The sequence below is a fragment of the Cryptotermes secundus genome, unplaced genomic scaffold (genome assembly GCF_002891405.2).
Source record: "Cryptotermes secundus unplaced genomic scaffold, Csec_1.0 scaffold407, whole genome shotgun sequence".
In the NCBI taxonomy this organism is placed as follows: domain Eukaryota; kingdom Metazoa; phylum Arthropoda; class Insecta; order Blattodea; family Kalotermitidae; genus Cryptotermes; species Cryptotermes secundus.
Window position 1 is genome coordinate 2,740,615 of NW_019741981.1, and position 13,215 is coordinate 2,753,829.

General features: G+C 36.3%; 1 protein-coding gene across 1 annotated transcript in view; it reads left to right on the plus strand.

Annotated features, from left to right (window-relative positions):
* Positions 1-9,105, plus strand: part of LOC111872960 (excitatory amino acid transporter) — a 28,041-nt gene extending 18,936 nt beyond the window's left edge. Inside the window, exons 7-11 of the mRNA XM_023867289.2 lie at positions 286-519; positions 1,567-1,761; positions 3,526-3,660; positions 5,542-5,650; positions 7,293-9,105. Coding sequence (XP_023723057.1) covers positions 286-519; positions 1,567-1,761; positions 3,526-3,660; positions 5,542-5,650; positions 7,293-7,454 — 835 coding nt within the window. The 3' untranslated portion in view covers positions 7,455-9,105. The remainder of the gene's footprint in view (positions 1-285; positions 520-1,566; positions 1,762-3,525; positions 3,661-5,541; positions 5,651-7,292) is intronic.
* The last annotated feature ends 4,110 nt before the right edge of the window (positions 9,106-13,215 follow it).

Below are 13,215 nucleotides of genomic sequence, written 5' to 3' on the forward strand. Positions count from 1 at the left end.
AAATGGCAGTCAACTACCTCAAAAGAGTGTGTTACTGCTAGAATGATGATTATTAACAGTCCAGTTTTTTCCAAGATATTTACACCTTGACTGAGACTTTATTACATTTTAGATCTTTAAAAGTTGAGCGATAGTTTTAATTAAACACGTATTACTACATCATGAAGAACAAGGGTAACTTTGTAGAGAAAACACTACACCACGGAGTTGTGTACGAGTATGTACTCATATTTTATGTACCGGGTTTTCTGAACTCTGACTAGGCTAGTAACCAACTGTTTGCAGGTTGACACCAGTTGGAATCAGCAGTGTTATCTGTGGGAAGATTCTATCAGTGGCAGACCTAAGTTTAGTGGTACAGCAGCTGGGCTGGTTTATTTTCACAGTGGCCCTGGGCGTCTTCATATACCAGCTGGCGATAATGCAATTCATATATTACATCGTTGTGCGCCGCAATCCATACAAGTATTACTTTGGATTGGTTCAGGCAACTCTCACGGCATTTGCTACAGCATCAACGTGAGTACCTCAAGTGCCGACCTCAACCCCAACCACCATCACGTCGTTGTCCCCTGCCACTTCCAACCCACACATCAACAAATTATTTGAAATTATCTTGTGATATTAAAAAAAAAATGCTTTTTGCTGGTCTCCTGTTGGCAGTGTATTTTGGCAGTTCTGGCTGTCATGAAGTAAACCTGGATACAAGAACTGACAATAGGACTGTGAGGGTGGAGATGCAGGTTTTCTCAAAGTCTCCCCTAACATGGTGGCTCCAGCCAAAATACTGTATCAGGGAAAGATAAGTTCTGCTCATGAAATTATAGAGCATAATGTTCTCCAAAATCTCGTCACAAGTAACACGAAATTGCCAACAGCTGTGAGATAAACTGCCATTGATATCTAATAAGTTTTCAAACAGCTGCCTCATGTGATTGCCATGATATTATTATCTATTGTTGGTAATTAAAATAAAACATTGAGGTATTATCTTAATGGAATAGCACTCATACTACATTTCACCTAAATCGGCCGACTGGTTCGAGTACTGAATTTGTGGGAGGCGAGCACAGACACACATACATACACACTATGATACTCTCATAAGCTTACTTATTTCTAGAAGAAAAGTAGGCTAAAATTGAAATCAATGACAAAGGAAGAGCAAATCTACACTATACTTTGAATAAAATATCTTACATTTCTCATTTTAAGCAAATTTAAAGTTGCTGATTAATTTATAAAAATAACTGGTGGATGAGTGAATAGTTAATATTAATGAAACTGAAGATCTGATTTAGCATGGTGATCTAAATTTTAATGGAGTTCATCAGAATGAATAAGCTCAGTAAAAGAACCACTATTAGTGAACAATGATCATTTCAGTCAAAGTTACTGCCCAGACTAGGACACGTACAATAAATCAATGTCACTCCGTAGTTTAAATTAAAGTTGAAATGAGACAGAATGAATTTAATGGTTTCACATCATACTTTATAGTCAACCATAGAACTAATAAATGGACCTGTCTGATTTTTAAGAATGTGTTATGTATTTTGATGACAGAGCTGCAGCCCTTCCAATCACGTTCCGCTGTATGGATGAGAAAGTGCACATAGATCCACGCATATCACGCTTCATCCTACCAATTGGCTGTACCATCAACATGAATGGCACAGCCATGTTTGTTGCTGTTGCCTCTTTCTTTATAGCACAGATGAATGAACTGCAGCTGAGTCTGGGAGAAATCATTACAGTCTGGTAAGTTGAATGTTGTGTGGTACTGTCATCTTAAATATCAAATACTGCACTGATTGTCTTGAAATAACACAAACATGTTCTTGGAGAAATATGAAATATGTCATTTTCATCATTTACAAGAGTACTTTAATGCTCTTTTGGTCATGATACATTATTTAGCATCTGGTTTAATGCACAGCCGAGAGCAAAAACAAAAGTGTATTCTGGTTAAGATTAAAAAGATTCACCTATGGAATGTGAAGCAGAGCAAACAACATTGTCATCATCTGCCTTCAATTTGCTAAATTCTCAATTCAAATCAATTCATTTCAATTCAATTCAATTCAATTCTTCATTATATGTATTCAGTATATGTGTCGGGTAAACAGCTACAAGGCCCATTACAGACACAGCCAGTGTATATACAAGTAAATACATTTTGTTCACGGTCTTAATTTTTTCTAATGTTATATTTTAGCGTCCTGTTGCACTGATTTAAGTCCATGATTTATTTAATCCGTCTTGCAGTGCATACACTCATTTATCTCCTTCTCTCCCTTGCACTACACACACATATCCAGGAAGCCCAACAGTGTAACACACGCAGTCGCAGAAGCACGACACAACAAAAGCACAACACACAAGATAATGAAGGAGTGCTCCAACAAAGGAGAATGGGCGTGACTGACGTAGTGAGGGGTGACGTAGCGATGTGGTATCCTGAACAATTTTAATATTTTTAACGTTTGACAATGTATATGATAGATACATATTTTAGTTATTTTAATGTGTGAACATGGCATGCAATGAACTGGTTTGACGTGGATAAGTAAGCACCTGAAGATGGCATTATTATGCCGAAACATGTAGTGCGAGGGAGAGAAGGAGATAAATGAGTGTATGCACTGCAAGACGGATTAAATAAATCATGGACTTAATTTTTTCAGTAAATAATACCAAGTTCTGTAAAAGTATGATGTTGTCTATAGCCAGAATTCTGCTTAATTGTGTGCTTTCAGAAAAAATCTGCATTAACTTTGTGTATGGGGAATCGGGTGTGGCGTTTATCTGAATATGCAAGTTGCAAGAGAAACTCTTAGAGAAACACAACACAAAGTCTAAACTTCAAGCTTTTGCTTTAGGTCTTGTGCTGGGTCTTCCTAAGTGATACAGCAGATCGGTGGGTGACAGATTTCATATACATGATCACAAATTCAGCTAGTCTCTACTCTAGTGGCACCTGCATGAGGACAATGAGTAAAGCTGCTAGTGATGGTTGTGAGAACTATTGTGTGGTGGGTAAACAAATGTGCATAAGAAAATTATTTTTGAGTAATTATATGAAAATGTTACATTTTCTTTGAAAACTTGCGGTTGGATGAATGTTCCAGTTGCTTGGATACTGGATAACTGTGAGTTTACTCTGGGATTTTGTATTACATATTTAAAGGGATATAGATGTGGATAAGAGGATTTTGTTATTGCTCCACTAATTTTGAAACAAATTTAAGGAGGAATTTTAATTATGCTTCTAAATTTTTAGTTTATGTGTGTGTTTTGCAATGTTCTGCAAAACCTGACCTAACAATACTGACTCATAAGCTTACTTCAAAAGATTACCAATCGAAATGTTGATGGTTATTTAGAATAGCCTCTTTCATTTCCATTCCTCCAAAATCACCATCAGTAAATAATTCTGCCATTATTATGATGCATACCTTTTTGTTTCTCTGTTTGTTTGCTTGTTTGTTTTTAGTAAGGAATGAATGTTTTCTGCCTGTACAGTTTAGCATCAACAGTGGCAAGTTTTTCATCTGCTAGTGTCCCAAGTGCAGCCCTTGTACTAATCTTTATGGTGTTATCAACGATAGATGCACCAATGGAAGATGTCTCTCTCCTATTTGCAATCGACTGGTTTGTGTGAGTATCAGCCCTATTTGTATTAATCTTTGGGACTCTAGTGGGAGCATAAAGTACAGACAAGTATCTTTTACCAAAATCAATGCTGCATCAAAAGTATACAGTTCTATTACACAATACAATCTGAAGAGTCAATATATTTTTGGAGTTAAGAATGCTTATGCTCACTGTGATGTACAAACTAGAAAATAACAAATGTAAATAGAATCCCTCTGAAAATTCAGGCTCTAGTGAGGACAATTCCATACATACATGCATTCATTTATTCATTTTTATTTTATCCTCTAGATCAAAGTACATTGATATAGGGCATGATCATATACACATATACTAGAGAGAGACAGCTTTCCAGAAACCAATTTTTTGGATTTAGGGGTACTGAAAACTTGTACTTCCAACAAAATCTTGAGATTGATTTCTTTCTCCATCATGATACTTTATCATAATTATATATGATAAAATTAAATTGACAAACAAAAAGTTCCATGCCAACAGAACAATTAATATTTGCTTATGAGTTGCAGACTAAATGGGATGCGTGGTCACATTGGCTTTCTACAGAAATATTTTCCCTTTCATTTTTTAAGAATACATACTCAGTTTTCTTGTTTAAGTAATTTGCATCCCAGTTCATTATTTCATGTGTTTGTTCTCTTAAAAAGGTTCTGACACACTCTCAGAAGGAGTGGTGCCACCTAATGTTGTAATCACAATCTCATGGAGTGTAAAATGTACTTGAATGCAATGATATATCTCATCTGAGAGCTTTTAATATATTTGTAATGTGCCTGTATTCAGATTGTTTTTCTTATAAAAAAAGTAAAGTAAAGCTATCCCTGTACCAGGCCATGAAGGCCCATAGGGTTTTGAGACGTTGAGGGTCCCACATTATCTAGACAATCGGCTCAAAGATGGCGTTAAGGTTGTCACCCTTACGTACCGACCGCGCTTTACTCCACAGGAAAATTGTTTAATTAATTTCTGGTACTCATTTCTGTTAGAGGCTGAGTGAACCCCAGGGCCATAGTGAGGCTAGAAGGATTAGGTCAATTGAAAAAAATCCAATGATCTCATTGGGACTTGAACCCACGACCTTCCAGCTTGTAGCATAGCCCCTCAACCAACTACGCTACTGAGTGCCCCCTTCTTTTTCTTATAGTACCACTATAGTATGACATCAATATTTCTGTATGTGTAGAAGTTTCTTGAATCCATTACTGAATAAAATTAACTTGAGTTCATTTGTTGATGGTTTTATAGTCACTTCAAATGCACTGGTTCTTTTACAATTACTTGAATAGTAAAACTGAAATCAATTTTTAATTAAACTTGGAGGTAATTCCACATAAATCTTGTAGTGGTACTGCCTTTTATCATAATCATTTTAGTTTGGCCATCATAACTAAGTGTTCCTACAGGTAGTATAATGATGCATTCAGTGTTGAGACTATTCAGCACTGGATGATTTATGAATGACAAATTGTAAAGGATTTGGAAGGAAGTAGTCATAGCCTAATCACAGTACTGTCCTGGCCTGGAAAGACTGAAGGAAACCACGAAAACCATAGCCAGAATAGCCAGCGGCCCAGATGACATTTGAACCAAGCACCATACAAATAGAAGTCTAGTGCATTACCTCTGTACCAGGCTATTCAGAATCATATCTAAGTAATATATATGTAGATATATAAGTAACAGTCTTCTTCATGATATATTTTCCTTCACGTCCCTATTTAATATATCCCTCTCTGGTTTCAATATTTCCTTGTATGTTTTGTTTTTGAATAGTTACAGTTCACTCTTTCTCTCCCCTTCTGTATTGAGGAAAAAGGAAATATAAAACTGTTTAAATAATTAATTCTTTTGTTCGCTTTTCCACAGGGATAGAATTCGAACCACCAACAACATGCTGGGTGACTGCTATGCAGCAGCCATCGTGGAACACTTGTCAAAAGAGCAGCTGATAGCTGTAGATGCGGCTATATATGAGGTTAGAACAAAAATGAACTTCCAGAAATTTATCTGTTTCACACATACCAAGAAATTTACAACAAACAATAAGTTTTCATTATTGGGTCTACAGTATTGACAACTGTTGTTACCAAACATCACAGTTGAGTAGTTAACATTTTTGCTATCTCTTTAGGAGATACTAAGCAAGTTGGGTCAGTCAGTAATACGTCTGACTAAACCTTGCCATAGCCCAGGCAGTTAGTTGCCGTCTGCTTACCTTGACAGCCTGGATTCAATCATGTATTATTTCATGTGGGATTTGTGATACACAATGTGGAACTTGGGTGCAGGTTTTCTGCAGGCACTTCAGTTTCCTTGTCTATTCTCATTTCTATAAATGCTCCGTTTCTTTAATCTGTCATTCATGACTGGTACAGTAGTGCATTTGTGGTCTTAGTACTAAGGCAGGGTCTCACCCCACCCCCAGACTAAAAATAATGATACTCTTGACTAATATGTGAGAGGCTTTCGGCTTGTCTCTTGGCCAAGGCATTAACTTTCTTAAGATTCTTTGTGGTTGTTGCCAGTCCTACTGGAAAAATTGCAGGTTAGTGACTCAAATTACAACTACTTCCTTCCATGTCTTTAGAGTTCATTATTGATCTGTCATCTTACAAATTGATGTTATATAGTGAAAGCCATTATAAATGATGTAAAATTAAATATAAATATAAATATTAGGAAGGTCTCAGATTCAAAATCTTGCCTTAAGACCAGGTATCATGACCAGTGATTTTTACGGTTTTCTTTAATCTCTACAGGCATATTCTAGAATATGCTTTAACTAGGACATGTCTGCTTCCTCTAATTTCTTTCCAATTCGTTATTCATGAATCATTCCATGATTTGTTACTGTTTGATCTTAGCAGTTGAAAGTGTCATTTGATATATCAAAAATAACAAATTGTTATATTTTTATCCATTCCTACAGTTAATGCGATAGAACATAATGAAATGGAATGTTCCCTGACTAGCTTAATGTACCAAAATATGGTGAATAAAAATAATTTGTACTAAGATATAGTTTAGTCATATGGAACAGCTCAGGTTTAAGGTATCTGTTTTCATTTTATTCCTAAGTATCCATGACTGTTTTATTTAATAGCTAACTCTCTGACAAGAGAATAAAAATTTGATAGTGATGATTCAAAAGGACAATGTTTTCATGAGCTAATTCAATCTGGTTCACATCCATAGAGTCTTATTTTTCAAGATGTGTGTTAATATTATCTCCCACCTTTTATTTATCTTCCAAATGACTACTTTCCCAGACATTTCTTTCATGAGCCTGATATGTATTTATTGTATTGGTGTTTGTAAGTATTTAAATTCTGATATATTTTCTAATTATTTATAAGCTGTAATTATATTATGATTTCATTAAAGACTTGGGTTTTGTAATATATTCACACGTATAGTTCCTTTTCATCTCCAGACTATCTGTTATTGGCCTGTAAAATCGTTTCAGTATTTTCCTTTATGTTATTTTTGTCTTTCCCCAAGGAATTAATATTATCAGAGTACACAAATGCATGGAATAGCTCAATCAATTTTAATCCTTTCTGACTGTCTTGAGATTTTCTGATTGAAAAAATTTGGACTAAGGTATTGTTTTACAGGAAGAACAAATGGCAGCATCAAGTAGACACATCCCACCAGTGTACAACAATGCTTCCAGTGAGCACTCAGTACCACAGGCTGTAGCTGTGGAAATGCAGTCATCTGTACTAACAAGTGGTACTCAGAAGAAACAGGAAAATATATTAATGTCAACTTACTAATTTATATCAAGTATTTTCTGCAGACAATCAAAACAACTTCATATTGTAGTCTTCTGGGTTATGACACTGTTTCATTTCATTTCATTTCGATTATTTACATGCCAGAAATCCATTACAAAGTCATAGGATCCAGGATGAAGACAATTGCTTGTGTATCCTGATAGGCAGTTACCAGTGTTTCAGATGAACTTACTGTAACTGACTTTTCTCAGATGTGTGTTGCTCCTTTCAAGGCTTTTCTTTTGTCTTCATTTACCTGCTGTCTCCTTTGTTATGTATATAATTGATAATTGATGCACCTATTTCTGATGCTAGTGTAGTTCACTCTATTCAGAGAATGTTGCATGCCATACAACAAATTGTATGTGAAAGCGTTTGGAGATGGGTAGAAATATTGAAACACCGTTATGTTTGTTAGTGTCTGAAATATTGTTGTCACAAAGAATATTATTCACTATACAGTTACTGAATATAATGTTACTATGATGAATAGTTAGATAGTTCTGTAGCATTTTATAATGTTTGTTCTTCTGTCTTCAGTACTATTTTAATATATCCCAACTTTCTGTCCCATCTGCAATTTTCCTTAGCACTACTCTCAATTTATGTACTATAGTTAGTCAAAGTTGCTTGTCTGACACTACAATCCAGTTGAGCTGTGCCCAACTCATTGTATTGTCTATTCTGGAACAACTTGTGGCCTTTCCATGCACCCTGTTCTTCCTACAAATTTCTCTTTTACTCACCCCACTCTGTTCTATTCTCTGGCTCTTAACTGTGTACATCCTGGGCTGGCATTCAGGATTCAGATCTTTGGCTGGTTGTTACTCTACACATGGAGAAAGGTCCCTGGGGTCAGCTACACAGGGATTGGTTGTTGGAGACAGGAAGTGTTTCTTTTCTAAATTCAGATTTGGTTTGTTTATACAAAATTTTCTTTTGGCCATACTCATCTCTGCACGTTCCACTAGGTTGGTTTTATTAAATTCTTTAGCCTTTTTTCATGGATCTATTCCCTCCACATTGATTATTTGTAATTGTGTTATTGGTATTGGCTGTTCTCTCTCTGACTCTCCTTCTGCAATCTGCTGCAGTGTTTGTAAAAATCAACGCCAAAGCCAGTGGAAAGCTTACAGAAATATCAGGACCTACTCTCTATTCATTGTGGCCTCTCTTAATTTTGTATTATTTTTATTGTTTATTTATTACATGCCATTTGGGCACTATTTTCAATGTGCCACTGTTGTTATTGTTGTTATTATTATCATTATTTCCTCCTTCCCTAAAACCCTTCCCTAAAATTCTGAGATGATCTCAAATCCTGGGATGACCTCAAGGAGCATTTAAAGGGAATCCAGGGGATGGTACTGAGCCCTCTCTGCGTTTTCATTTTGGTTTACCATCGCCCTTGAAGACATGAAACCCCCTTGTTAAACCTAGAGTACCTTACTGTTTACAATTATTTTTGAGAATTAATTTTTGTATTACTGTACTGGCATGAGGTGGAACTACACATGTGCCACACAATTTCCCAGTCCACGATCCTTCCCAAGGCTGATGAACAGACCATCGATAGGATATTTTAAATATTTGAGTACCACTCTGTGAAAGCAAAAAGTAAAAAAGTAAAGCTATCCCTGTAACAGGCCGTGAAGGCCCATAGAGTTGTGAGACGTTGAGGACCCCACATTATCTAGACAATAGGCTCAAAGATGGTGGTAAGGTTGTCAGCCTTACACACCAGCCTAGCTTTACTCCCCAGGATAATTATTTAATTAATTCCTGGTACTCTTTTCTGTTAGAAGTTGATTTGATCCCAGGGCCATTGTGCAGTGGGAGGGATTAGGTTAATTGAAAAAAATCCAATGACCTCACCGGGACTTGAACCCGTGACCTTCTGGCTTGTAGCATAGTGCCTCAACCAACTATGCTACCGCGTGCCCCCGAGTACCACTCTGTTAGAAATGTAAATTAAATTTCAATATCTTATTGGCTGTGGTCTCAACAGTGAAGTCTGCTGGAACAGTTTGTAGAGTGAGGATTATACTTTACCATAGTCATCAAATAATATGCTTGACCTCCCCTCTAGCTGTTCAATTGTTGAACTCAGAATGTCTAGTTACAACAGTGTCTTAACCTTCAGGATAGAAGGGGGAAGCAGTATGTTCATAACCGCTTAATGAACTACACAGTTTCATCAACCAGAAGATAACAATATGAATCTTCTGTGCTCTGTAAACCTAAAATCTCATACACAGAATAACTGTATCTTAAAAAAAAACAAATGACCAATGGATGTTTTCATGTAAGGTGCCATTAATTGTAATAACTGAAATCAGTATTTAGTTCTAAATACAAAATTGCTGTTAGGAAACGATGTTTAAATGTTCAATTACAAACATAAGAAACATTCAGAATATATTTCACACATTAAAATATGCGTAGAAATAATTTCAAATATATTTTGCTCAGTAACACCAGGATGTGAATGTGGATTATGGAAGTGGTTATGGCTTGTTTCAAAATGCCATTCAAAAAAGATAAATGTTACATATTAACAATCAGCCAAAGTAAGTAATTAACACCACATCACTTATAGGGGTTTAGTAGTTGATGGTGTGAAACCCAGTAAATACTAATAGACTAAATGGCAGGGTTTATTCAGAGCAAGAGGATTTGGATTTTTCCTTTTATAATAATGCTCTATTCCAAAGAAGACTATATTTTTCATGGTGACCAGAGGAATAAAAATAATAGTTTTAATATTGTGGGGAGACTGTGTGTCTCTTTCAGAAGTGTGAATTGTGTTGTAATATACAAGTATATATATGTGTGTGTCAACTAATGTATATCAATCATTGCACCATTTTATGATGATGGAGGTGAAGATAATCTCTGGATAATTACATTTTACTCCACATTGAAGAGGTTGATCAATAAAAACTTCACTGATTGTTCTATTCTGCAAAATAGGAGTAATGTGACAAGCTGCTTCACTTCAGGAACAGGAAAGGAAAAAAGCGCCTGTGTTTAACTCCTTTTGATCCTTGGATATACAGGGGGTCCAAAAAAATGCATTCACTCTTTGATAGTCAATATCTTTGGAATAAAATGACATGTAGTTACAATTCTTGCACAGTAGTGTAGTGTAATGTGGGGTAAGCCAATCAAGTGTACGGCAAATTCTGAGGGCTGCAAAGTGGACAGTGTACATTCCAAGACTGCTTCATGCTATGAACAAGGACGATCCGGGTCGAAAGCTTGAATACGGAGAGTGGTTTGAAGGCATGGTTTGCGAGGATGAGGAGTTTGTAAGGAAAGTTGTCTGGTCTGACAAGGCACAATTCAAAACGAACGGTACTGTTAACTGCCACAATTGTGTGTATTGGGCTCCTGTAAATCCACACGTTCACATGGGCAAGGAAATGAATCTACCAGGTGTTAAAGCGTGGTGTGGTCTGTCATCGCATCCTTTCTTCACGTGTATCTCGATATGCTTCAGACATCGATTTTCTCTGCCATTTGAGAGCTGTTAGGAGATGAGAGATTTTACCTACAACAAGATGGTGCTCCACCTCACTACCATCGAGATGTCAGGGCGTACTTGGATGACACTCTACCTGGACGATGGATAGATTGAAGAGGTGTTATTGAGTACCCACCACGGTCTCCAGACCTAACACCTCTCGACTTCTACCTATGGGTAACCTTGAAGGATGAAGTTTATTGACAGAAGTCAGCTACATTGAACACGCTACGAGAAACCATCAAAGCATCGTGTGCAGCCATCACACCGGACACACTGATAGCCATAGTTCGCTCAGCAGTTTGGCAGCATCGATGCTGTTTAGCTGCTGATGGTGGTCACTTCGAACACATACAATGACTCTCTCTCTCTCTCTCTGCACAAGAATTGTAACTACATGTCATTTTGTTCCAAAAATATTGACTATCAAAGAGTGAGTACATTTTTTTGGACCCCTCTGTATAACTCATGTGTTCTGCTGATGTAAGAGAGTACACTTTTTATCATGGACTTGCATCATTATGTGGGTGATTTCCATTTAAATCTTTGTTGTTAGTATTGTGGCATATAGATCCATTGCTAGGCAATGTCTGTGAAACAAACGAGACAAAGCCATTGCTATGATACATCTTCATAAATATGCAACAGTATTGGTGCAGTCGCTAAGCAGTGGCCTGCATGCAACAACAGAAGTACAGTTGGAACCTGTGTTTTCTGTGTGGTCTGCTATGAAACTATATCACTCTAAAACAAGTAATACATATCTTCGGGGGTATCAGACAACATTTTTTTTGATATGATGATACTTTATTTGGAAAAATCTGATGTGACAAAATTAAAATGTCTGTGGCCTCAAAAGACTGTTGGTTAGTTGGTTATTTTTACAACACTGCATAAACCACTGCAATTAGGGAGCAGAAAATGAGAAATGGCTGCAAGTTTATAAATTGAAAATTATTGAAGGAAGTGATCAGGACATATTTTAAGTTGAAGGACAGTCATATAAGCCTTGAATGGTTCTACCCTCAGGAATATAACACCGTGTAGTCTAGTGAAAGTTAACCAATGTTTTGGAGGAACTTGTAGTCTCCATCTTCAAGGTCGAAGAGTAAGCCAGTCAGGAAGCAGGCTGCAAGTTGTTAACGTTCACCAGTATTATTTGAAAAAATTGTTTGTGTAATGAATATTTAATAATATACAAGGGAAAATAATTTCTGATTCTATGCAGTTCGGTATTTGTAGTGGCATTAGTTTTGCAAAGGTTGGTTTATATCTCCATTAAATGAATTTGAGGGCCAGTGAGGTATATAAAATTGAAGAGAACAATAATTTAAACAAGGTCAAAGTTTTATATTTATAGTTCCCATTCTGAGAAAGTAATTAAAATTCTGTAGACCTTGAATGTTGAAATAAAATTTAAAATCTACACCATCATACCCTGTATCTTAAAAGAGTACGTAATTATTAAAATTAATTCCATAATTTTATTAAACTGAGAGTTTCTGCAAAATACATCCAGAGTGAATACAACTGAGGATCAAGAGAATGAATCCACTTATTTTATGGCGTCACTAATCCATGATGGAAGCCTAGGGTTTCCAGCATTGCTAAAGTCAAAACAGTGGTAAAGGCACAGAGAAAAATTATGTGTACCCCATTCTAATTGCAGACTGAATTAAAGGTTGCTCAGATAAAAGTTCAGTGATATTGTTAGACCGCCAAGCCCTCTTCCACACCGAATTCAAATATTCTTCATTAGTCCATGATTTATTTAAACCGTCTTGCAGTGCATACACTCATCTATCTCCTTCTCTCACTACATGTTTCGGCATAAAAATGCCATCTTCAGGTGCTTACTCAATCCACGCCAAACTAGTTCATTGCATGCCTTGTCCTCACATTAAAATAACTAAAATATATATCTATCATATACATTGACAAATGTCAAACGTTAAAAATATTAAAATTGTTCAGGATTCCTCATCGCTACGTCGCATCTCACTACGCCAGTCACGCCCATCCTCCTCTGTTGGAGCACTCCTTCACTATCGTGTGTGTGTTGTGCTTTTGTTGTGTCTTGCTCCTGTGACTGCGTGTGTTATACTCACTGTGTATACACTGTGTGTATTCTGACGAATACTGTCAAATCTATATTTATACCCATGTAAAACTTACGAAGGTCTGACCTAATTAATTGATTTTTCCACATCTTGTACACTTTTTATTTTAAGAAAA